Source organism: Cygnus olor, chromosome 1 (genome assembly GCF_009769625.2).
Source record: "Cygnus olor isolate bCygOlo1 chromosome 1, bCygOlo1.pri.v2, whole genome shotgun sequence".
Taxonomy (NCBI): domain Eukaryota; kingdom Metazoa; phylum Chordata; class Aves; order Anseriformes; family Anatidae; genus Cygnus; species Cygnus olor.
In genome coordinates this window covers 49,959,986-49,987,964 of record NC_049169.1, presented here as the reverse complement: position 1 = coordinate 49,987,964, position 27,979 = coordinate 49,959,986, and the positions used below count along the sequence as shown (strand labels likewise).

At 35.4% G+C, this 27,979-nt stretch overlaps 1 protein-coding gene across 4 annotated transcripts in view; it reads right to left on the bottom strand.

Moving 5' to 3' along the window:
- Positions 1 to 787: 787 nt before the first annotated feature.
- Positions 788 to 27,979, bottom strand: part of POC1B (POC1 centriolar protein B) — a 51,997-nt gene continuing 24,805 nt past the window's right edge. For 2 of the 4 annotated variants that reach the window (XM_040557848.1, XM_040557858.1), the window contains 2 exons: positions 3,106 to 3,288; positions 788 to 1,826 (listed from right to left, as the gene is read on the bottom strand). In XM_040557848.1, the coding sequence (XP_040413782.1) occupies positions 1,722 to 1,826; positions 3,106 to 3,288 (288 nt within the window). In that variant the 3' untranslated portion in view covers positions 788 to 1,721. Of the gene's footprint in view, positions 1,827 to 3,105; positions 3,289 to 17,635; positions 17,735 to 23,486; positions 23,767 to 25,029; positions 25,094 to 27,979 lie in introns of those variants that run through there. The other 2 variants (XM_040557879.1, XM_040557868.1) reach the window with 2 other exon arrangements.

Here is a 27,979-nt window from a genome sequence, read left to right as displayed (position 1 = left end):
TTAAAAGAAAACAAGAAATAAGCCCGAGTTTTTAATAGCTACGTGGTTTTGTGTCCTCTAATGGAACTAAGAAAAGGCCAAGACCACAAGAGTATTTCCAAATGCAAAACTCAAAGTACATCTGACCTAAAAGGCAGTATTTACATAACTATGCATTATATAGCATTATAAAAAATTGCATAATCAAAGGTCAGGCTGTACACAATTGAATATGTAAGGCCATCTTTTCACAAAAAAAAAAATAAAAAAAAATCTGTGCCTAGGATGTTACATACAAATAGTTGTATCTGAAAAACTTATAAGAGGCTGTTTCTTCTCAATAAACAGCACTATTTAAGATTGAGCTGAAAATAAACAGCACTTGGTGGCAAAATTCAGGGCTTACTAATCAACTGAGGTGATTTCTGGCTACCCAAAGGCGATTACTATAAGAGAAAACAAAAAGTTATAAAAGAACATTTGACTGCTCGTTACTTTAGCTCCATCTGCAATGGCATTTGCACAGCACTCCTGTACTTAAATTGAACTCTGTTAATGTTAATGAGGCTCAGCCTGAGAAATGGGCTTTATCTATATACAGTCAGTTGGAGAATTGGATTAAAATGCTCCCCCCATTTCAAGTGTCCTATTTTTCAACATACAAAATGGGAAGTTGCAGAAAGAGATGACTATCCACTTTTGATTGTGGATATACGAGAGATGTTCTGCAATTGCCATTAAAAATAAATAGGTAGACATAAAGAAGCAGAGATGTTCTCTTTTAAAGGACAATAGCTACAATTATGTCTTTCTAAAAACCACTTTTTTATTACAAATAAAACCAAAATTCATTATACTTTGCAAACTGAATCACATGACATCTTTACAGATTTGTAGCTTAATTTGTAATGCGTTAAGCTATGGCGGGAATTCGTAGCATGTGAAATTTGAGCACCTGTGGAAGTCCCTGGAGGATGAGGATCTTTTATATTTCTGATATAAACTTTGCACCATTATGTGTTTGGTTCAGATATATTCCTCAGAAATGTACCTTCTAAATATGAAAAATGGATTCTGGTGGAAGTGCTAGACTGCACATCTTGCAGCTGGATTCACACAGATCCCCTTATTGTTTCAAAGTTTAAGTGACCTCATTTTCATATTTTTAACTAAAAGTTATTACACTAAATCTTCTCACAATCATCACTAAAATATTTAGAATATGAGCAGTAACTGTTATGAGTTTTTGGTAAAATATTTGACAGTACGTAAGAGACAAAGAAAACCTCTGGCATTTAAGCAGTCAGGGCTAATTAGGCCTAATTTAATTTAGGTGCTAGAGTAATATTGCCTTAGTACAAAGAGGTTTTTCCTTACCTGAGCCGTAAAAACCTGCATAATGCACTTCCACAGTGATTGCTGTTCATTTAAAAAGATATAGCTGCTTGTTTAGTTTTAGTTAAAGATTTTACTGGGTTGAAATAAGAATCCTGTAACTTTCATTGGGAATGATTTTACAAAATATTAATTTCATCTGGGCTACACTTTATTAAATGTATAACCAGACTATCTGCTTGCTACTAATGTTTAAAATGTCATACATATTTTTTTCAGTTTTTATTAGATCAACAGTTAGAAAAGGAAATTTTTTTTCCAATTACAGTGAAATCCAATGAAGCAACATTTATTGTTTCCTTGTGAATATACAAAACATACTCATCAATACAGTTCATTTTCATCTTTTATTCTTCCTGTCTTCCCTGAAGTAAAATTTTTTGCTGATTTTCTAAGCATTCTTTCAGTTTATCTTCAGTCAAAGTCAGACGTTGTTCCAGGATTGAAATTGTCTGCATGAAGGGGACAGTAGCAGGTTTTTTTTTAATATTACTCACGCAGTATTTTTAATATTACTCACGCAGTATTATAAAAGTGTGCAACATAGTAACATAAGAAAAATAATTTTAACTCAACAAGAAAAATAGTCTAACATGGCTGTGCCTTAGCTATTCCACTATTTACAATCATATTTTAAAGTGATGGATTTGTATCTATGAAGACTATCTAAAAGTTTTATATTGTTTTTACAAAATATTTTCCCTGGGACTCTGTATATGTATGTATGTATAAATTACTCAGAAATACTACATGGAAGTTGCATCCATATTTCAATATAAAAACAGACATAAATGGTGACCCCAAATGATGTCTTCCAAAAACCTAAAAAAACCCTTCTAAGACATCAAAAAAAAAGCGTGAAAAAGTATAAAAAGCATATAAATGTAAATAAAAACATAAAAGCATATAAATATAAAAATTACAAAAGGCATTCTCCAAGAGACTATCTTCCTCAAGAAAGGTGGGTTCCTGGACATATTCTGAGAGTTTCTTTTCAATCCAACTTACTTCACAACGAATTTTCAATGATGACTTGACTCTATACTTTCCAAAACTTGTTACTTAGGTTAACATATATATTGCAGAAGAATGCAGAAAAATCTTAACCACTCCCCTTTAATGATTAATGTTAATATATTCTAGACTATAAAATAGTGTTTTAAGACATAAATTGGCTTAATTTGGATTATTTAAAAAGAAGTATCGAGCATTTGCAAGCGACTCAGTCACTGACTGAGACTAATATTTGCGCTGTTTCAGTGACACTTGGAATTATTCCACTGCGTAGATTCCTACCTAAGCCAATACCTTGAGCACTGAGTTTGAAAAAGGATTTAACAGTGCATTGCCAATTTACTTTGTTCATCCCCTGCTAATGCATGACTGTTCAAGCCGGAATCTGACAATGTCAACTCAACAACTGACTTCTGGTAAACCCACACTAGATCTCACTATTGAAAAATAGTGACTCGTTTCCTCCAGAGTTAAAAACACAACAATAACGTTTATGATTATGCAGCAGGAAGCTTTCACTTTAGGGAACACAATACATGCAATCAGTATCTGCTGAAGGGCAAAAAAAACAAGAGTCATTTGACTATATAACTATTCAAAATGACCCTATAGATTTTAATATTCTGACTTACGAACATGGTTCCTGGATTTTATTTTTTTTTTACCACTGACATTATCATTTTCCACTGCAAGTGTTATCTGTTATTGCATACTTACTAGAGTCAAAACATCCAGCTGTTCCACAATGTTCTCCAAAGCATTACCCAGAGATGGGGAGATGTCTATTTGCTTGTCCACATTATGCATAGCTGATTCACTCTCGTCCTCTGACTTCCTCTTTGAACTTGTTGCCAAGACTGAAGCAGGGGGATACTGCAAATGTTCGTGGCTGACATCATCCTTCAATATAGAAACACCATTTGAAGATTCAGTTGCCCTTGCTTTTATTTAATTAAAACCATACAAGAAAATAGGCAGAAAGGTCTGTTTTTAATTTAAAAAAAAAATCTTTACACATGTATACACACACAAGGGTCTTCAGATTTGCTTCTTGTACCAGGTCCAATTCATAACACTTCAATTCCTTCTGACCTAAGAGGAAATTTCAGCCATGATGGATGAGGCAATAAGCATACACCGTGTACAGAGAAATCTCAGCAGTCTTTATGAACAATTTCAACTTGAGCAAGTTTCAGGTACGTGATTGAGGAACTAAACGCTTTACTACTAGAACTTGAATTAAAGTTCAAATAAATACTATTGGTGACTGGAGTTTTCTTTACAAAGATGGCTCTAGTTCACAAATTCATTCACAGCAGTCATATGGATGAAAAATCCTTATGTGATCAACTTCATAGTATAAAACTTGTTTAAGATGAGTTATCTTGCACTTTCATAATAATATAGAATAAGTAGTTTTTAGTTGTTCATTCAGTTGCATTACTTTCTGAGAAACTGATTCCTTCAGGAAATGGGAGGAGAAAACAACATAGAGAAAAGAAACACAATGCCAAGTGAAGAGAGAAATAACTTTGATGTATAAATATTGCTTCAAGGTAAGTGAAAGAGCATGATCTTCCCAATCACTTTGGTTTTTATTTGTGCCTTGAACTTCTTAAAAGCACTTTTGAGTCAGGATTGGTTAAATCATCACTAATTCACTATACGGTTCTTCACAACAACTTTACCTGATTTACTAATGTCGTTTTGTGATTTCTCTGAAAACTTATTCTAGCTTTAGACAGTATAAAAATAAACCAAAACTGAAATAAACTTGAGGCAGTCCAATTTTATTATCTGTAATTATAATTGCAATACCTGCAACCATTACAAAATAAGCGGTTACAGTTGAACAATTTCTCTGAAATGTCTTGACAGCTGATGAAAGTATCCATTAGCAGTGCAAAGAGGATGTTTTAGTCTTTTCTGATGTATTTAAAATACACACTATCTACAACATATCCAAAATATTTATGTTGTAAAGCTGAATAGATTTTTCAAATGAAAGTCTTAAAACCAGTGTGAGCCATCAAAAAAACGTTCTTCTAAGTCTTTATAATAATCTTGTAGAAGATAAACTGCTAGGCAGAATTAGTGGCAAACCTTTATAAGATTACCAAGGCATGTTGATGAGTCACAGAGGCAGGGGACAGGAGGGATTTAGAAACAAGTTAGACAATTCTCTGTCAAGAAAATTTTCTCTGTAGTAGATCCTGCCTTTGAATCAGGTAGGATCAGAGACTGATGGATGAAATATGATAATATCATGGTTTTAAATATAAGTAATACTAAATGATACCAATATTATCAGGAACTTATACCGCTGCGCTATCCACAATACTATTCCCATATCTTCAGTGCCATCCTGCAGTCCTGACTAGCTACATTCTCTGTTCTCTGGACTCAACATGCTGATTCTCCAAAATCTTTTTTCCCTAAGTGCTGGGGTTGTGCCACCTACATCGATGAGAGAGAACTGAGACAAGTTACGTCCACCGTCTGTCTGGCAGGGCTTTTCTTTTTACTAGCAAAGCACAAGAACAAACCAAAGAGAATCAGTAGAAGACCATGGGTCTAGGGTGGAGAATGACTGAAAGCAGAGATTGTGCAGGGGTAAAAGGGTTTCATATCTTAGAAAGAAGACAGCAAAGTCTCACCATCCTCTCTGGGCTAAAAGTTCCCTTGTGCAGTTCAGGTCTGCAGGGACAGGTCTCAACCCCCAGGCAGGAGGCCACCAAGTGCAGAGAAAGGAGTAGGTGGAGGTAGGGGGAGATATCCATGTGTATACTTCAAACCTTAATGTACAATGCTACAAAACCACATGGAACCCTCTTCAAGGTTTGATAGTACCATAGTATTTGGTGATACGCAACTTACATTGATTTCACTATGGTGAAAGAAATGGACAAATGAACTAGAAGATACCTCCAGTTCCCTTTCATCTTCTTTTCTATGCTTGGTGACTGATTTATGCAAATGAACTAAGAAAGTCAGAAACAAAGATCCAATCCAGGTAATGCTGAAATCCATCATTGGTTTGTATTGATGCTAGACTAAGTCAAGAAGTGTTAAGATGTCAAACTAAAGATTTAAACAAATATTAAGCATCCGTAGGTGTTCTATAGAATCTCCTAATGGTTATAAAACATTTGCCTTGGACTGAAGAGAATTCCCTTCTCAATCTAAGGTTACTCAAACTCATGGCTCACAGCGCAATGCTTTGTCAGCTAGGCTGCTGCCCATTAAAGGCATGAAACAGTGGAAGAAAGGGTATTCTCCTGGTCCATGATGTTAAGAGTTTTGCCAACGGCCAACAGAAAGCAGCTTTAGTTCAGTGGGTAGGATGTTTAGACAAGAGCAGGTAAGTTTTGTTCCAATGAGAGGCATTATATTTTATATTAAATAGCTAATTTTATATTAAAAAGCTATTCATTTGATTTAATGAGTAAAAATTCATTATGAAAAGGGATTGGAACCCAGAGTTTTGGCACTCCTAAATACAGATTTTAATTACAGGCTAAAGAGTTAGTTAGCCTTTTTCTTTCCAGTACCATCAATTTCAATTTCTTTTCAATATGAAACATCTTGTGATGTCAACTTCAAATTAATCCAAAGAATTGTACATTGTGAAGGAGTCACTTGTTAGCACAAAATGAAACAGAATGCAAATGGTTTGATTTTTGGACAAGGTAGGCAGAAAAGAAAAGTGAATTTCCCATTTAATTTTAATGTGCTTTAGCTGCTTGTTTTAAAGCATTAGAACTTCTCCAAAGAAAGTACTCTGAGTAGCTCAGAATATTCTGGCTCACAATGTATCCCCATGCAATTTTAGATGTGCATGAAGTATATAGGATTGTTGCATCTTAAAACTGCCCATTTCTTCCTTTTGCAGATTTCATTACATGAGATACCATTAATTCACATCCTTGAAGAGCTCAGACTCACTGTGTTATTTCTGACTTACCAAGATATATCTGATGTCCTTGGGAAACAGGATTAATGGAAGCTTTTTGGCATGCTTACTAATTCACAAGATGGAGATATTCTCAAATGCTGATTAACATGGAAAAGATTAAGCTCAGTTTGGCACCCAAATGTTGGGTGCCAACAACAACAACAACAAAAGTTCCCATACATTAAAGAATTCCTATCTTACAGCCAATCATACTATAAAGAACAGTATCCTTGCATTTAACCACATCAGGAGAGTCAGTTAGATTAGGATTTAGTGAGATTTCTATAGAAAGACAGTGAGATTACAGAAAACTTGCTTCTCTCTGAGAATCTTGATTGCTGCACAATAGCTTCCAAATCCCAGCCAGGATTAGAGAAATTTGACAAGAGAGGTAGAAGGCCAACTGATTAAGTTGCAACAAATTTCAGGAAACTTGGAGACAGGGTAGTTGGGACACACACTGAAAGAAAAAGAGGTAGAACTCGAGCATTATGTATTCTAAATGGCAGCAGCACACCTGCCCGATTATCACATGCCTTATGAAATGCAAGCAGTTGACAAGGAGAAGTTGAAAGTGTCACTGAAAAACAATCAGTTGATATAGAAACTATTTGTTTGCATGCATCCTCTGAAAATTTTGGCACCTTTTGCTGATTTTAATCAAATCTAATGAAGAGGTATGGGTATCAGAAGTAATTAAGTACTTGAAAACTTCAGAAAACCATTTGCCAGAGTTTCCCACCTGAGATTAATGTAGCTGTACAGGTTCGCTCCTTTTAGTTCAGAAGGGGAATAAGGACATGAATTCCAGAAGTGCAGGAAAGACCCAGACTGAAACTCATGTCTTCTCAGACACCAGTATCAATGAGCCCATTAGAAATAAATCTAATGTAGTTTGTCTACTGTTAATAGAGCTACTTACTAATGTTTTGAGAAGTAAATTAATTTTCTTGCTGTTTGAACAATACCAGTAGTTACATAACACAGCCAAAACAGACGTAACTGTATTTAAACTTCAGTCAATACTCTTTGGCTTTGGTTAAGGCATACTGCTTTGGAAATTCAGTCTTAGGGATAATCGATTAATTCTCAAGTACTTAAAAATAATCAAAAACAGATTCAATATACAATGGCACTCAAATTTTTAAAATGCTGTGATTTAAAGTATTAAGATTTACAATTAGTTTAAATTAATGCAGGACGAGAGCAAAACAATCTGAGGTTATTAGACATTGACATGTTCTTCTAAAAGCAGCTCTACTCTGAAATGTGTTTCTCAGTTTCTTTTCAAAAAAGCCTTCAGACAGAAAATAAAGTAGAGATTTCATTTAAGCTCCCACAAACTGATGACAAATTTTGCTATTAAAGCCAACCTAAATGGATTCTTCCAAGCCAAGAAGGAAAGTTGTCAGCTCAGGTAAACAGAGCAAACGCTAAGCTACTGAAAATCTCACCAAACATTCTTTCCTGCAGTAAAACCAATCCAAAATTCAATGTACCAGACAAATAGGTTGTGAAAAATGCTTTATAGCTTAGTAATTGCCACCAACATTGCCAAGTCACAGTACCGGAAAAACCTTCTTGCAATTTAGTGGATTAGACAATAAATTGTGATTCTTCTATTATATGAACTCAGAGACATACATGGACAAAGTGATATGGAAGTGCTTATATGAATAAAGCAAAGGCCTCGGTGTCTGTCAGACCTAAGAAGATCAAATACAGATAAACAAATAATTGAACTTTCAAAATTAGTAGGAGAGAAAGGAAATAAAATGGCTTCAAATGTTCATCTTATTTAAGTTGTGACAAAATGGTTGATACTTTTATCATATTCTGGAAATTTGTAGAGATTTTTAAATGCTGGCAGGCATCAACTAAGCTGTTATATTCAGGAGGTGTCTGGTTGACACTTAAACCTTTTCTGTTAATCAAATTTATCCCCAGCTCAGTGAAGGGGACAGAGCTGCTGAAATCTAATGCAACACTCATGTCAAAACCTGGTTATAGATGGGTGACGCTAGTCTCAATAACTTCCTTTACTTTTTGATACCTATCAGTTCATTTGGCATAATCTTTTTATATAAAAGTTTTTAAAGAAGCTCTTTCTATGCGACTTTCTAGTTCACTAAAATTGTTTCAAGAATTAGGTGTTCCCTTTCCTTCAAATTAGCCCCTTTCTAAAGTACTTTAAATACTACCAATTCATAAACAATAATTCCGTATATTGCCAGCAATATTGTAAAAATGCCTCATAATTAAAAAAAGCCATTCTGGAAGACATCAGAGATGTAGCTTATTTTGAGGGAATAAATTTGAATAAGGCAACAATTTCAAATTGTTACTTCTGAGCAAACTAAAAAGAAAATTTAAATGTGTACAGCGTTTTCATCCACAGCCTGTTAGTAATAAAATAGTCACATTTGGGCAACTTCGTGTGAGTTACAAACAAGGAGGAGAAGGAGCAGATTTAATTAATCAACAGGAAGTTATTACCATGGCATTACCAAGCGGATGTTCAATAGAAAATTAAATTTAGCTTATAAATGATGTCATAAACAACAAACCGTAATCGCTCATCTTTGTTTTCTGTCAAGCAAAATTGCCAAAACTCTGTGGGTGGTACTTAATCAATTTGTAAAAAATCCTTACACGTAACCCTATCACCTCTGCATAATCCCAAATGTTTTCCCATGAGACGTTCACAGATCAGACAGAAACAAAGACAGTGTCCCAACCTCCCTTCACTTCGTGATGTATAAGAATAGAATTTGAGTAAAATGCATCCATTTATCAAGATGCCTGGGTTGTTCTATTTATAGAGAACCAAGTTCCCTAAAGGAAAAAATATGAAAAAATTCAAGTCTATGTCACTCAACTGAAAATCATTAGTCTTCAATCTTCTAAGAGCTTTGAATTCAGAAAATATACACAACAGCTTCCAAATGAATATCCTAATGATCTTATAATTAAGATGGGCTTATATGAAAAAGTGACATTGGTAAGCTTCCTAATGACTCACAACAATTTGGCATGGTCTGCTTTTTAAAAATAATCCTTTAAATTTTGAACACATGGTCCATTTGCCTACTAATACTAAAACATTTCTGATACTGTGATTAAAACAACTACAAACAATTAGTCATAAGTAGGGCATTAAGCTCAAACAGACCAACGAGCAAAGACAAAACAGTCTAGTCTCCCATCTTACCAGACCTTGATTTCCTGTGGTTTTTATTTTTTAAATCATGGAAAGTTTCTTAGGAGAAGTACTACGCTATTGTACTAGATACTATTGTTATCACTGCTTTTTCCTCTATCTTGCAAACCCACCCTCAAACTAAAATGTTTCACTGTAGATATGCTAAATTCAACGATTTGGGGGCGCTCTCTCTCTCTCTCTCTCTCTCTCTCTCTGTAGGTCATAATTATACACAAATAGTTTCTACTGCTTTGAAATTATTTTTTTTTTCCAATGAATAAATGATTCACATAAAATAGAGTTCTCTGATCTGTTAGGCTAACACTGCTCATGCTAAATCACAATCTGTTTTATCAGTTTCTATTGCAGAAAACTTGCCTGTACTTTCAGCTGATGACAGCACTCTTCATTTCCTCTCTTCTCTTGCACGCACATGAATCAGCATTACGCATGGCAAAAAATTGCCATGTGCCAAAGTGCAGTTTTCTGCCCCTTGTTATCTGATAAGGTTGTTTCTGGTATATTTTATTTGCAAACTTTAATTGAAGTTTTGCATTCAAGTGATAATATACAGACAAACTATGCAGTATGTCTTTAAATAGTTCAACCAAATACTTTAGTTTGAGCAGAACACTTTCAGAACAACTTAAAACGCAGAATTTCACATTTCATTCAGTCTTTCAAAGTTTCTTACACATCTTCTCTAGTTCTTAAAAGAATGTCCAAGCTAAAAGAACCCAAACATTTAAATTGAAAATACTTATTCTAAATGCCTCTCATCCAGTCTGACAAGGAAATATTCAGTCTCCTCTCTCCCACAAGTATCATCACAGTCGATAAGATATACTTTAATGTAAAACCAAGTCATGATTGCCAGTGGTATCAGGATACAAACACACAGCCAGCATAACAAGCAACACTATTCAGCTACATTCCTTAGCAAAACGCACATTTTCACTGACAGCAATTTCTTAGTTGTGCAAAGAATGTAGTCAATTTGAAGCTAGCTGAAGTTATAGAGGTCAAGAGGTCAATACAGTACAATAAAAGCTAGCTGCTAAGTTGTTTTTAAAAATACAAGTGCAAAATTAACTGAAATCCTGATGCCCTTTTAGCTATGATCTGATTAATCAGATTTATTTTCTACCAGAACTACAGCTATGTTAAATTTAGCATTGTTGTGATAGCATAAAATATTAAACATTTCTGTTCACAGGCACATCTGAATAGAGAGTTTTATGATAAGAAATGATATTGTACTTTACAAGTATTCTTTCAAATACTTATAGAGAAACTGGCTATGTTGTTTTGCTGTACCAGCTTTTTTCCGTAAGTTTTATTTGCCATTGCTGCTTGTCTGAGAAAACACTGAAAAACTATGCACATCCAATGTACTGATTATTTTGCAACTCCACATGTAGAGAACCTAGAACACAACAACAAATTGTTCCATATTCCTTTCTTGTCAGGAGAACATGGAAAAAGAATCAAAACCAAGGCTTGTTTTCTCTAAGAAGTATAAAAATTAAATAAAATCGCCCAACAGCAAATCACAGAAGTCCATAAATATATGGGTACATACAGCTAGAAACAAGTCATATTTCTCCGAGATTTTTCTAAACTCTTAGATTACCAGTAATATCTAAGCTTTACTTAAGGACACAAAAAGTAATTTTCTGAGTTTGCTCATTTTCTGGTATTGATGTTAATTTCTAATGTCAACAGTTCCCTGCACAGTCAGAGTCTGATCCAATAAACTGAAAACTGAATAGCTATGCTCTGTTTCCCCTGGATTTGGATAAACTAAACCCTTAAAATGAAATACTCAGTACTGTACCTCAGTACAGTAGCTATGCAGTTTGCAAAGAAAGAAGGGAACCATGACCCTTTAAACATGGTCTAAGTAAACCACTCTCTTTCTTGGGTTTAGAAAAACTGAGGTTTTCCCCCAGCAAAGCAAGGAATACTGCTGAAAAACAAAAGAAGTAATGAACATCCTACACAAACTAGAGACAGAAATCATTAAAAGTTCAATTTCCAAAGGGAGAAACTCCCTGCCAGGAAGTCAATTCTAAACATAACAGTTCAGGAAGACCATATTCAAACACTTTTATAGATGGTAAAAATACTTACACCACAGGGACTGAAAATAACAATATGTACCCTATGGCATAAAGGTAAAGGAGGGTAATAAATGATCTTCAGTGTATCTTCACCTTCAGCAGGAAGCTTTGTAAAACTGAGGACAAATAGTGTGAAACCACAGAAACGTTCCCCCTAATCACAACTGCAAAATAAAATAGCCTTTTTTAATTAAGCAAATTACTTTGGACTATGTATGTGCACATCGAAGGGAACATCTTATAGCTACAATCAGTGCTAAAGTTTCAAGCGATGACTTGTTTTTACCCATATAGAGTGCTAATAAAAACATTAAATACTCTGCATGAACTTCTTATCCATACTAGGGCAAGGAAAAATTGGAGGGCAGGAGGAATACTTGTAGCAGAAACTGGAAACATGAAATAGATATTAGAAATGAAATAATGAAGTCAGATGAATAACCCTATATGGACAAGACCTCCTTTCTAACACTATAAATAGAATATTCTGCTATATTTGATACTACAAATATTAATGAATAAAAACAGATCTAAAAAAAAACCTAAGACTTTCTATGTAGCACGTGGTTAAACTTCCTATACTTGATTTAGCAGACTGGGGGTGTCACAGAAGGCAACGAATCCATGGAGGGAAGGAGGCAGGGTTACCTGCCTTAGTGTGAGTGAGAGCACAGCATCTTCATCACATTTACTCAGAGAAATGATAGCTGTGCTTCTGGATTGCCTGCTCATGACTTCTTCCCATGTCTTCCTTCTGCTTAAGAAACTAACTGAAAGTCTCTGCTTTAGACCAACAGCTAGCTAAATGAATTTAACTGAACTTTATAAAAAAAACAATAGGTGGTAACAGTATGATTTATTGAGCGGAGTCTTAAAGAATGTGTGCTAGCACTTCATCCATCTCATTCAAATGGCTGGCAAAGTCGCCTATTATATTAATTGGAATTGTTCAAAAAGCATTTAAAATAAAAAGAGACTGTTCAACAAATCCAAATGAAGAAATTTCCCCACTTGAAGACACATTTAATCCTAAGAAACCCAAACCACAGTAATTCTTCTAAACTTTAATCTCTCAAGCTATGTAAAATACTTCACAATATGTAATTGATTGCTCTTAGATAACTGTTTGTTCTACTTAACCTGTTGGGGCAAAACTAATCTTTATCAAGTTACACTGTATTTAAATGAGAAGAGCTAAAGGACACACATTTATCTTCAACTCCACCTCTCAGTAAGAACAAACAAAAGATTACTTAAGAGAAAATCCTAAAAGACAGATTGTGCCAGGACAAAAAGAATTGAAGGATATGTATAACCTCCTCCTAAACCCTGCAGAAAGCTGAGAAGAACTACAGTCCTTGTGCTCCAGTCTCAACAGACAAGGGGCTGGTGCTTCACAAGAGTGGGAGGTTGTTGCACAGGAGAACCAGAATAGAGCAATCTGTGTTGCATGGCCTCTCTTCATCTATACACACACAGACATATATACATATTACATTATCAGAGCCCACGGTATAGAAGAGGCATATAATGATACCGCACATCTTTTTGCCAACCTGCATATAACTGTATATATACACGTATATATATATAGGCATAATACACATATGTACACCCATACAATCTTCTTTCAAGCTATATGCAAAGCCTACAAAGTTCTTTTCTGTTGGCACAGCAGCACCTCTGTCCATGGTTTTGTTCAGTACAACAGTATCAGTGATATAGTGTGATTTTTTTGGGGGGTACTTCATGTCAACATAATGCTGACACGAATGTATGTCAACAAAACTTCCTTGCATAGAGAAACCCAGCTTGCGTCCCAGTAGGCGATGATAGGAAATGCAGAATGTCCATATAGAAAGATTTCACAGACAAATCTTCTGTTGTTAGTTGAGATCTGTCAGCTTTGACTTCCGCTCAGAGTAGGAGTAGCAACAGGAGAGTATACCACTTGACCTGTGGCTGTTGACAATATCACTGTGTTTTTACTCCTGCTTCTATAGAGCAAACAATTTCCTCCAGTTCAAATTACTTACAAGAAAATGTCAAGGAGTAAAAAGCATTCGGAACTCAGTTAGCAATCCAGCACATTAGAGTCCAAAGTTAAGTCCAACACTGCCAGCACAATTGCTTGAAGACTTTGCCAAAGAGCCAGATGCTACTATTAGAAAAAATGATGCACAGTATTTCGCAACTTGATATTTCAATCTCCTGGATATAGCCATTTTACTATGTAATGAAGGAACACTGTTTTATTAATTGTTAGCTTTTACTAATTAAGTGTTACAGACGTGTAAGAGATGATTTGGACATCAAATACTTTAACAATTATGTAACAGAAAACTCCCATAAGGATAAAACAAAGCTTGAAAAATTTGTGAAAAGTTAAATTCATGTGCTTTTGTTAGGTTTCAATTAATACCTACAGAAATAAAAGTCTACACTGGCCTATTTTATTGCTCAGCATTATTAATAGGCTGAAGTTTTGGACAAGTTGTCCAATTTGTCCAGGTAGAAACAATGCTCAGCACTGCTGAGTTTAGTTCAGAGGTGGGATTTTCAAAATTTGCTTTAATAGCATAAGCATAATTTTGTTCTTACTTAAATCAATTGAATTTTACAGTTTACTATATAGGGAATAAAATTAGAAACTGCAGAAAGCTTTTCAGGATTCCACACAAACATGCAAGAAATGTTAACTTTGGAGTGGTCTGACATGTCTGTTTTACTCTTGAAATATCATTTATTTTAATCAGTATTCTATTACAAACTTCTGTCAAAATACACACACTGTTCAACGCCAATTAAAATGCTAAATGTGTTGGCACATAAGAATGGTAGGTAGATAAGTTCTGCTTGGATGTATTAAAAAGCAATTCAACTACGATAAAAATTACAGTTAAAGCATTAAGGTTGCCAATAATAGTGCTATCTTGAAATGCTTCATAATTTTCTACCATTTTTGGGCTCTGACAGTTGGAACTTTAAGAAAAACAAAATAAACATCTTACATGATTTAAGAGTATCATCTGTAGTTCTGTCAGTTCATTAAAATCAAAATTCAGTTAAAAAAATCTTTCTGTAATAAGCTGAGAAAGTGGGTTTCATTGCTCAAGGAATTCATTACCCACCAGGCTTTAAATATTCATCTTCCTCCTATTTGTCACTTGGTATTTGTATTTTAGCCCATTTCTTCCTACTTAATGTGACAAAAATTAACAAACATTGGGAGGTGACGAAACTGTATGCACACGATAAATGGTAACACCACTCTGACCAAATTTGTGGTCGGGGCAGGTGGAAAGGTGGAGATTGGAACAGACTCAGTAAAATTGAACTCCAAGTACATTTGTTATTCTTAAATTTCACAGGAATATACTATTAGAAGAGGTCTTCTTGATCACTGACTCCAGTCCTCACCTACAAAATAGAGTCTGCACTTAGAACTTTCTCATGGAACAATCTCTTATTTTGGAACCAGCATCTCACATGATTTTTATTTTTATTTAAATTTTAAAAAGACAGAATGCAAATACATTGAGAGTCGACAAAATGTAGTTTATACAGATTATGTTATTATCACAAACATCACATCCATAGTTAATGACTTTTGTTAAAATAAATATGGATAAACTATACTGAGAAAAACAAAAGTAGTCAGCTAAAATTTAGGGGGTTGTTCTCCACTTACACAAATGATACTGGGAGAAAACCAAAGCGCAGAACTCTGAGCCAATAAGAAGGGTGAAGAAGAAAAGTAATGACTTTACAAAATGCTGTCCCCTTTTTCTCAGTCCTTTGAGTGGGAATGTCTTAAGGATTAAGATGCTGATTCATATTATTAGTGATGTGAAATAGATGGCTTCTTTGTAATCAGCTTATCCTTCCTGACAACTGGAAAAAAAAAAAAAAAGTACAAACTGCTGCCTCTTTCAGCAGCAAAATCTTATGAGGTAAACAGCTTGAGGAAGCTCTGCCTCATGATTCTTAAAGGATCCCATTGCCACACAGCTGCAGAAGGGCAGTTGGTGAACACAGCAGAAGAGAAGCAACCTGGTCTAGTGTCCATGAAAACTCACAACTTTGTGTTCCAAATCCAACTACTCTCACATCTTATTACTCCTTCTTCGTTTATGGGAGAACTCCAGTTATCAAAACTTACAGTTTCCATTCTTTGTAGTGATGCTTATGCAACTGGAAGAGTTGAGGTACTACAAGCAGACAGACAATTCACAAAGAACGTTTCGTTCAGCAATGCATAGCATCTTTTCCACAGAATAGGTTCTGATGAATAGGGCCACTGTGAATTGGCACATTGCTCTTCATTTAAAGTATATAAGTAGAAAACATTAATGTAATTTGTGATTTTTTTTAAAAAAAGAATAACACCATACAGAGCAGTAAAATACACAAACAATATCGCCTTAGAATATAAGGATATATATATATCCTTATATATATATAGATAGATAGATAGATAAAGTCTCTCTATATATACATACACACTTACATATATGCATTTTATACATATATAACATTTTTTTGTGTGTGTATACATTAGAATGTATACCTTACATTGTATACCTTAGAAGTGTGTATACCTTAGAAGAGAAATAAACCACAGGTGTGCCTGCTACAACAAGCAAAACTTTAAAATTGTGTGTGTGTGTGTGTATTAGGAAAGTAAATAGAAAACACCAGGTGAAGGGTTTACCATTTGAAGATAAATATTAAATTCCACTGGTCACAATGTATTATTTTATTCATACTTCCACCCAGATTTAAATTTGTTAAACACCCATGCAATTCTTCTGCACACATTCCGTATTTAATTATGTTTGCTGTTACTTTACTAGCACTTGCAGTATGTTTTATTTTTTGTTTGTTTTGAATGGCCACATTTAAAACATTAAAATTAGTATTCTGTGTTCAAAATGGGAAAAAATGTGACAACAATTATACATACAAAATCACTGTTTAACTTGCCCACCTTCCTATTGATTCAGAGTTTTAAAAAAAAGTTTCTTGGAGTGATATTTGTATTAGTGCATATCAGATATGAGCTGTCCCAGTCTAAACAGTACTTAATATCAATTGTCTTTTTATAGGCCTACACAGTTAAGTATATTCTTGCATGACTTCTCTACCAAAGTCCTGACACAAAAGTTAATCTATACCAAAAAGAAACATTTAATGGCGCAAAGAAGCATCCTTTTAATGTGAGTAGTCACACTGGCAGCTAAAACAGAAGCACCAGTATGCTCCCCAAACAGGGCTGAAAGCCAAACTATACGTAAAACTCAGAATTGAAGTACAAGTACAGGACTCACTTTATGACACTATACTTCAATAAACTACTCAATTTCTGTTCTGGAAATCTGGTCCTCATGCTCAACCAGGACAAATTGAAACTGGAAACTTTTATTCTGTTCCTGCTTGCCATTTCTTTAGAATTGAAGTCTGATGCTTTACTGAGCAATAGAACAGAAATTTTGTTAAGAATCACCATGAATTTAAATTAAAGCCCTTGTTTTGGAATGATGACTAAGTTGCAGCCACTATTCTTTATTTTTTAGGGAAAAAAATGTAGTAATACTATAAAAGTTTAACAGTTATAAAAGGAAGATCACTTTGATATTTTATTATCACCAGTAGCAGCCTAAAAGATGCAAGAATTTATGGAACGCTATGTTCATGCAAGATAGAGGAGATATACCGTTTCCTGTACTTCAATGAAAACACATTGTGTCACTGGTGCTCCCTGTCATCTATCTCCCTGCATCTTAAGGAAATGATTTCTAATAATAGTGGACGATATTAACACAAAATAATAGTGGACGATATTAACACAAATCTCTACAGAACAATCAAGTTAAGTGAATAACATTTACAAAGAGGATACTCTCAGCTTTCAGCTGCATGGGATAGCTAAACAAGGTGGAATCAATTATATACTACCAGTTACGACAGGTAGTGGTCTAGTCAGCACATGGAGATGCCACACTCAGTGGGATATGGAAGAAGACATAACCCTGCTGTGTACCACACTCTATACTGGAGAAGGTGCTAAAACGAAAATAAAAATGAAAGCAGTTGGCACTATAATACCAGATCAGCAGCTGGTATTCCTATCCTAAATGCCAGATTTCTCTTGGGGAGTTTGAGCCTTCACAGATAAAATGTATTGTTGCTTTTTACATCTTCTGCTTTTGCTTTTTTTGCTTTTTGCTTTTGTTGCTTTTTACATCATTTTACATTTTTACCATTTATATAATGGTAGAATAATATAAATGACCATAAATTAGAAATGACAAAATGTAGCAGATTGGGATAATTGAAAACATCAGTAAAAATTCTATAGCCATTAGAATTAGAAGCAATAAAAAGGACATTTTTGTCCACTTTCCTAAGGAAACAATACTTACACTATCATTTCTGTCTGCCTGTCTCCACACCTCATTTGTAAGTTTTGAACTTGTTGCAGATTTAAGAGGGTCTGACAGAGATATCTTAGAGAGCTGATTTCTGATAAGCTTCCTGAGAATAGATTGCCAGCTAAAGGACAGAAATCATTAAGTATTCCCACTGCGATAGAGGCTCTGGCACAAGTTTACATGTTATTAGAGACTACAGAATGCATACAAGAGAAATAGAACTTACAATTACCTCAAAACAAGGGAAAGGGTTAAAACAAAACATTTGAAACATAGATTTGTAGGAAGCTAGCCTACATTATTTCTGTCATTCAGGGATTATTTGTGCTTTACAAACATCAGGAACAAAAGAAATCCTAGCAATACTAGAAATCCTAGTATTCTTAGTAGCCAGAAATGTTAACAAGTGATACAGAAAAAAAAATTAAAGTGGTTAATAAAGTACCTTTATCTTCTGTTTAGGAAGACAACGAATGAAGTAGTTGCATTTCTTGCAAAACACTTCCCAACCCAACCATAAGTAAAAAAAAGACTATTAAATAACTTTCATGGTATGCAAATATTTTTAAATCTTGGGTTACGTAGTGTATACTCAATGGGTCTAAACTAACTTAACAAGTAAATAATGGTGTTGTTACTTTTTTTTTCTTATGTCCTGTAATAATAGAACAATACCAGAGGAATGGGGAAGCTAACATTCCATCAATACTTAGAAAGGATAAACAGGATAACAATGTGGTCACAGGTCACAGTTGGCTTGAGAATAATGTCAGGGAAACACTGAAAAGTTGATTTACGACACAACTGGTAAGTATTTAAGGCACAATATAAAGTGAATCAATATGCTTTGAGAAAGAAAAGGAAAAAAAAAGATCTGCCAAACTTAAGATTTCTTGCTAATTAAATATTTAGTCAAACTGTTCCTGATAAAAGTAAATATATATACTTTTCCATAATATGCATGCTACAATTCTAATTAACTCATTTTAGGTCAAAATGCAGTATGAAGTAAATTATCTCTAGCTAGTGTTTCTTCAAAACCAGTAAAATTAGGAAGTTACTATGGAACTATGGTGTTTTTAATGATTCCACTGAAATCCGTTCTTGCCTCTGTCCTATGCAAAATGTGCCAGTGATCTGAAAGATAAAGTTTACATAAGTTGCAAGAAAGACATCCTGAAAACTAAAATAGTCAAAGCTGCTTGGCAGTCTGACTTCACTCAACTGTCCAAATGCAACATCATGTTCAAAGGTAAGATCTCAGAGATGGAGGTGTTATTGAACAATATGCTCTAGAAAGCAGAGTTTTGGAAAATAATTACAGTGTCATAATATATAACTGACTGAAATAATAAAATTTAATGTGGTAAGGTTATTGAGTGAAAAATTATGGTAACTTCTATGCAGTTTTAACTAGCTGAATCTACTGAGCAAGAGGTAGTATTATACTGTTACATTACACTGGCAAAAACATGACAAATTCTGCATCCATACTTCCTAAGTGATGTGAAGGAAATGAGAAAACACCTGTTAGAACAAATCATGGCTTGGAAGAGTAATATTTTCAGTGAGGAACACTGTTTACAATTTACAAGTATATTATAAGTTTATAAGTATTAACACTGTTTATCTAAGAACAGGTTAAGGATGAAGTAATTAATTCACTTAAACCTTTATGTTAAAAAAGGGGTCTTCCCATGCTGTAATAAAAGTGCTGTAATACTGCATCAGAGGTTCACGGCAATGCCTGTGCTTCAGGTACCTGAACTGCAGTGAGGAAGTGGCATCCTGGAGTTTGGGAAGTACAATTTCTACACAGCACAAAGGAAGACAACAGAACCCCTCTTCTCCTCCCAAGCACCAAACTGAGCTGGTTCAACCAGAGTCCCATACTGTGAAGAGATACATGGCATTGCTGTCGGTCACACAACTCCTACATACCTTATTTTGTTGTTGTTGTTAAATACTATTTATTGCAAAATGCATAAAGAGCAATGGAATCCAGAGGTTGTTCTTCTTGTGTGTTTTTTTTTTTTTTCAGAAAACCCTAATCATTGACAACAGACATCTTTCCTCTGATGCCATACACTTTCAACTTTTACTTTACAGTGCTTCAAATTCAAGCATGAAGAATGGAGCAGGCTCCATTCAGCCTCTGTCTCCATTACCTGCTGCTTAGTTTACAGCCCTGCAGATGGAAGAAAGCAAGCTGAATCCTCTCACCCTGAAAAAGAGAACTCGATCCAAGTCACCTACAGTCTGAACAACAGGAAGCCATTACTAACACCTTCTTTGCTCATGTTTTTCCATGGATTGTCTCGTAAGAAAGACCATTTTGGGATGTGTCATGCATTCAACACACCCCTGTTATAGCACAATCATCGCAGGTGACCCTTCTAGATATTAGATATGTGGGCTCAATGGACATTGGTTAACCTAAACTGGGATACAGCCAGCACTAAACTCCTACTTAATCTCCAAATAATTTTTCCCACTATTTCCTTTGTGCTGGTATTACTGCTTAGATAGCTGAGCAGATCAGGGAATTGACTTGGATGCAATTAACCAGACAAAAACAGTTTCTAAGTTAAAGTGACTGTGAAATCATCCTTTGGCATTGTTCTGCCTACTTTCTGACCTCAAAACTATTTTAGTGGAAGATAGGACCCAAAAGGCTTTCAGAGTTTTTCTGCATCAAATATCTAAATGATGAGGCTAGTATGGAGAAACATTTTTGCTCTTGTTGCTGAATTTTGTTTGAAAAGTCTCAATTTTTAAGTCCTATTTTAAGTAACCTATGTCATTTTTTAATTCAAATCAGTCGTTCCATTATCTCACATGCAGCAAGTAACTACATCTCTTATAGCAAACTAGCTAGCAATGCAGCAAGGTCTTCAAGGACAGATATGTTGTATTAGAACAACTGATATATTTGGAAAATGCTCAAACGACTTTAGGCAGAAAGCACCCTCTGGGTTTAAATATCACTGTAATCTCAGTGATAAACAGAATTTGCTAGCGCTTGTTCAAGCACTGTCATCTAGAAATATAAAAAGAGATTTAGATAGTATTAGTGTTTTCTTTTGTAACAAACTTGCATTAATCATTTTTTGAATAACACATTGGCCGAATATATTTCATTTTATACTCAAGGTTGCACCACACATTTGCAAGCATGCTGCACTAAACTTAGACTCCAATAATATTTAAAACAAAGGGCAAGCCAACAGCTTAGCATCTTGTTTTCTAGCATGCTTGATCTGCAGCACAGCTTTATTATCCAGCTTAAGTTAAACAAAAGTAAAACCTTGTAACCTTTTCAAAAAGTCACACACTATGAACTGATCCAAACATTCCCATGTTTCTCTGCCCCACAAAGTGTGGGATTTCAGAATTATTGAAGGGCTGTGAATAATAAGAAGTTCAAAACTTAACTTGTACTACTGAAAAAAAAAGAAAACAACAAAAACAGGTGTTTAGAGTAACAGAGCTACTGAATGCTAACTTCATTAACTTCCATTAAGCTAAATGATTCACAAATGGCATTTAGATCAGTAGTAAATCATCATCTAGGTCAGCAGGAAACTCATTATGGACTGACAAGCCAAGCGACAGAGACACTTTTCTGCAAGTGCTATAGTAGTAATTTCCTGTGTGAAAGGCTTGCTGCTGTTTGTGCATTCCTCGGGGGATAGTTCTCAGAGGATGTTACTCTTCCCCAGGAAGAGGAAGGAACCAGTTGTTATTGGATGTGTGGGTTGATAGCTGTCGGGCATTTTCTACATGCCTCAGAATCAGCTGTGAGAACTGTGAATGCCGCTTGGATTCCCAGCTGGAGTGGGAGAGAACATGACTTTGGCAGACAAGGTCAGAACACACGAGTACAGTATCTCAGGAAGTTGAAATAGTAATAATACCTGGAACTTCTGAGCCTCTAGTTCCCAGAAAAGTGCTGATTTGCTAGAGGAACAATATTAAGACACGGGTCAACCTGAAAGCATTCCTGAGGCATTGCACTGTTGCCATGACTAAGACCTTATACAAAGTAAAAGTTCTTAAATCATTCTCAAGTAATTTATAGTAAACCAATTACCTTATGAAATAATACCAAAAGTTCAGCAACAGCATCCATTAAGAATGTCACTATTAGGCAATGGCAACATAAGTACATAGACTGCTGTGTGAGGAAACTAAGTATTGAAGCTTAGTCTTTTATATCGGAGTGGTGAGGAGGGGTTCCTGTTAGGCCCCTCTCCTGAACTTGCTGTCCTGCTGTAACTAGCTCCCTCCACATCTACTGGGGCACTTACAGGACAGGTCATCCATAGCTAGTCCATGCCTAGTCCAGAATCAGTGAGTTCAGTGTCACATCCCACCTATTTTTTCTTTAGTGGAAGCACTAGTTCTTAGTTTATTTATTCTGCCAGCTGCTAGCTTCCAAACTCAGTAAAAAAATATTAGATTTAAAAAAAAATGTATATATATATAAGGGAGATGGGAAAGAGACAGACATAAACAATACAAACTCATAAGCTTCATTTCCTCAGGAAAGCAGGTTAAAAATAGTATAAGAAATATTATATTCTTGCACTCTCTAGTGCCCAAATTCAGAATTCCGTCTCCAGTGAAAACTTGACTCTCTCTCAAGCTCCAGTTCCCTCAAAGAATATAATGAAGCCTATTAGTGAACATCAAGACATGTATTATTACCTAATTAACTAGCAGCACAACACATTTCCTGTTTTTTTTTTTTTTTACTTGTAAACCTGCAGTTACATGCTGTGGTAGAATATCATCACTGCAAAATGCAAGGGTCATTTGGATCATATTCTTCTTTTATTACAGATATTGAGTTCACCTTTACGTATCCTGATCGTTGTTATTTGATGCTTGTATAATCTTAAAAGAGTTATGCTTTGATAAAGTACACCAATCTTTTTAAACATGCCTGCACCTGTATAAAGATATTTAAAAGTTTAGAGTTTCAGTGTTCAATATGTCAAATGTTTCATCCTTTTGGCACTTAGGACAGAAGATTAGCTATTTTGTTTGTATATACCCTGCTTTCTTTGAAAGACCCCTAGCTGGGCAACAGACAAGGCTGTTACTACTGCCTCATGGCTTCCCCATGGATTAGGGGAACAACCTCCCTTTCGGAGAGCTGGGAGACTTTCCTCCCCTGAGAGCAGCTGAACATGCTTAGCTGCAGAGCTGGGGTGGGGGAGAAGGCAACTTATCTTCTGCCCCCAGCCCCAAGCACTGTACCTGTAGAGCATGCAAAGAAAAGAAAGGTCTGTCTGCTCTAAACCCTGAGGACACTAACTATTGCTTTTCCAAGAGCAACACTGGACAGAGAGAAACATTTTTAGAGACACAAGAGCAGAGTTTACAAATTCTTACTTTTTATTCTGTCACAATGAACACCTCTGAGTCCCTCTGTTTACAACATTTATTCTTCTAGTTTATGCTTTCATAAGACATCAGAGAGTCAAAGATTTTGAAAGTTTTTAGTATGCTCATCTACAAAAAGCTGCAGTTTTAGTTCACAACTTTGCAGAAGCAGGATCTTTTCACATTATCCCATAATTTCATTCTGTGTTTGTGATTTGGAGTCTGGATCATGGAGTTTCCAGTTTGTTCAAACCACATTTGCTGGCAATCACAAGAACAGAAATATAAAAATATAAAAAATATACAAATAATTTAAAAAGATAGATCTATACTTACTCAGAGAGTAGCCTTTGTTATTTTGAGATTAGTTTTCTATTATGTGGTGTGAATGTTAATTTTGCACTTTGCAGTGGTGCTAAGGCTCTGTATGGAACAGAGGAAGGTAAAGCGGATGGGAGAAAGACTGATGGGAGAGGTCTGTAAGTGTCAATTTTGATCAAAGCCCTTCTACTGCTGGCATCACTCCTCAGTGCTGAACTCTGATTTAGTCTAGAGTTTTGGGCAAGGAACACAAGTAGGGCTTTTCTTTTGTCTTTTCTTACAGGACAAGGATTCCAAGTCTTCTTATTAAAAGGATAGTGACATAACTTTCCTTTGGTAGAGACAAGCATACAAACACCATGCAATAATCTGAGTTAAAGTGAAAAGCTGAATGTTGAAAGTCCCAAGAAAACACAAGATCCATGAACTGTGGAAAACTGTTGTGCTTTCAGACAAACTTTAACAACTGCTGGGCACAGGGAAGTGCCACAAAAATTCTGCTCCACTGGATGTTCCTTTCCACTTTGGACTCAGGGCACAGAGGAGGTGATATAGCTGTAAAGTTCTTATTTTTCTTCCTTCCCTCCTTTTCCCCTTCCCTTAACCTCAGCGAAGAGGGTTCGTGTTTATTTCCAAGTAAAGCTGAAGCCAGGAAAGAATGCAGATCATAATATATTTGAAGTTGCATGGTAAGTAAAATACGCAGGTTTTAGCTTTTAAGATAAAATTCTTTTGTCATGCTCTTCTATAGAATTCTAGAGTTGGATTAAGGAAGAGACAATATTCCCAGATGATCTTTTCAAAATAAGTTCCCATGAGAAGAATAGTTGTGTAAGTTTTAATGTACACAGAGATGGAAGAACTAGATGCAAGTTCTGAATTTGTAATCGCTGCCACACTTTACTACTTACATGGGGTTGTTTATTTTTTGGTTGTACTAAAAATAAAGGCAGTAAAAAATGTGTCAAAAATACGTACGCCCTGGAATACATACTGAGGAAGCTATGTGCATAGGGTAAATGAGAATACAGATGCTTCTAGCATTTGCATTAAGAGACTTAACACAAAATCAATACAGATTGATTAACAACATCTTACCTCGAGGAATAAAAAATTCACATGATCTTATTTTCTTTAAAATATTTTACAGGTTTTTGGGGAGAAGGAATTCATTAGGTCACTTTCTATTTTAAAACATAGTATGTCCTGTTACCATAAACAGTCATTATCTTTCCTCTTCCAATAATGAACCCATACTCTTAACTTTGTAGAAACCATACTGAAAAAGAATAATAAGTATGTCTTACTTTGTGTTAACTAGCACTAGAAGAGAAAGAACAGCAAACATCTCACAGCCAGTGCAGACTTTCTGACTTCCAGATTACAGTACATTGCTTTGCTTCCTCCAAATCCTGTTTACATGAGCAAGGTCAAGGGACGGAACATTAGCGAGCCTCTATAGTGATTTCCTGCTGCTGTCAGTAAAAACTACTGAGACATCATCAACTTTCCCTTGTTCCCAACAGCTTATCAGGGACTGGAGGTTATCGATGTATTGGCTTACAGACTTTTTTTTTTTTGCCAACTTCTCTCCCTCCCTCAAAACTACAAGATCAGAGGATGAAACAGGAGAAAATAGTTCCAAAGTAATGTTTTCAGGGTCGTCAATGAGATAGGAACGAAAAAGAACTCACCCACACAGCTGCCCCAAAATCTTGACCCCCATTCAGTGAGCATTTTCACAGTTTAAAAGGCTAGCACAGACCTCATTTCTAACAACTGCAACAGATGAAGACTCCTACCATTGGAAAAGTCAGGGCATTATGAAAATACCAGTTAGTTAAGCATAGATAACTTGTTTTTATACTCATTTCAGTAACACATGGGAGACCTGAATAAATGAATCATCAAATTCAAAACTATTTTCCTGAAAATATCAATATACTGACATAATTACAAAGACATTAAGAAATTCTAGTTCAAAAGAAAGCAGTTCTGTACCGATGATTACACAAGTTTTTCCACTGATACAATGATCATGTTCCCTTCACTAAGTTCACAAAGGAAGTTGCATCAGTTTGGATCTTAGACAAAAACAGGTTTTTCAGTGTTCAAGAACTGGCTTTACAACTTATAAGTTAAAATAAATGCTGAAAAGATACAGTATTTAGAGTTTAATTATTTGATTGTTTTCCAGCAAAACCCCTACAATAAAATTATTTCTGTATATCTTGGCTTAGTTTTCACTGCAAGAAAATGAAAGTAAATTTGGAAAATAAAAACATGTGAGTAGGCATTTTCAAGTATGGAAGTTATGTCGAATTGTTGGCTTTGATAAAACAATAAATTAAATGTCTGAGGACATTAAATATTCCTTGAAAAGAAGAGGAAGAATGACAGGAAAACATAATACCAGTATTTCCTCGTACAGATAAATCTCAAAGTATAAATAAATAAATAAAATATATTTTAAATTCACAACAATAAAGAGTACTAAATTCTAAAATACTTGTTTTTAAAGTTTTGTCTGTGCAGATTGCTGTAAAGGATAAATGACAATAGTACTTAGCTGCACCTTAACTATCTGGAGTTGTCTTCATTTTGGGGCTTCTCAATACAAGACAGACACTGACATCCTGAAACAAGTCTAGATGAGGGTGAGCAAGATGGTGTGGGTGCTGAAACACATGATATGCAAGGAGAGGCTGAAAACGAGGTTTGTTCAGCCTCATGGAAGGTAGGATGGGAGATCTTACTGCCATCTCAGATATCTAACAGGCAGATAATGGAGAAGTCTGAGCCAGACGCTTATTAGAGAACTACTGTGATAGAATTAAATGCAACAAACTGGGACATGGGAAATTCTTAACTACACATTATGGAACACCATTCAAACACCAGAGCAAGCTGTCTAGATGGGTGGCATAATCTCCATCTTTATACATGTTCACAAACGAACTGGATGAGGCCCTTAGGATCCAGCTTGGCCCTGCTTTAAGAGGGAGGAGAGATGAAATTGGAAGCAATGTCTGGAGTAACCTATACTGCTCCATGAATTTTATTTATAAATCTATACAGAAGGGAGAAAAAGGAGTAATTCTTTGCGCTGTTGCAAGTCATCTTAATGGGCAGTAATAGCACGTTTCCTGTGACTGGTATAAAGGGACAAAGTTCCAATAGAGTGAAGAAGAGATTGTCAAAAGGGAGAGCACAAGAGAAAAAACAGATAAAGTGGTCTTTCTCCTATTTCCTGAAGTAACTTGATATCTATGGGAGTTTGCCCACTTATTGTTAGTTCTTCTGATAATCATTCAACAAAACCTTATAAGGTTTGGTACAGACTTCCACTCTCCCTGAAGATCTTTCAGGGAGTTTTAGGAAATTCATCACACATCCTACACAAGCTTTTCATTTGTCACAGAGAAGCCTGTCTTTAAATACTTGAGACAGCAATCCAACAGAGTCTGTATATCTTGCCTTCTGTAAAAAAAATTAAGTACATCTGTTGATTAGCTACTGCCAGCGGTCCAGCGACTTGCCAAAATGTCTCGTAAGTTCTCCTTAGGGCCCTGCCATGTTACATGCTTGATGGTAACAACACTGAAGAATCCTTAAGGATGCATAAGTGCAAAGTGTATTTTTCTCTCTAAACATATCAGAAAGGCAGAAGAATTACTTAAGCTAAATAAAAACACTTGAAAAAGAATAATGTAGGCATACATGGGTCTTTTTTAAAAAAGAATCTGGCAACCTAATCAAAGATTTTTAGCTATCTGAAGGGCAAGACTCTGGAAGAGAGTTCTTCCAGTAAAGATAGGACTGAAAAACCACAAGTAGATTCAAGATGAGTCTTGAAAAGCTTACGGGAAAAATATACAGTTGTATTATCTTTGATAACTGGTAGGAGAAGAGCAACCTGGGGGTTTAGAATGATGTTGCAGGTGTAAGACATGAGGGAAAAGGATGAGCTACACTAGAGGCTGATGATATCTGCTAATACACAAATAATATACAAACACAGTACCATTCAAGTGAGGACAAACAGTATCAAGGGGACAGCTGGCAGTGAAGGTGGGACCATAAGAAACCCAGCATCTGCCCTTCCCCCTTCGATTTTCAGGAATAAAACATGAAGCCTCTTAGAAAGGACCTCTACATATTAGGG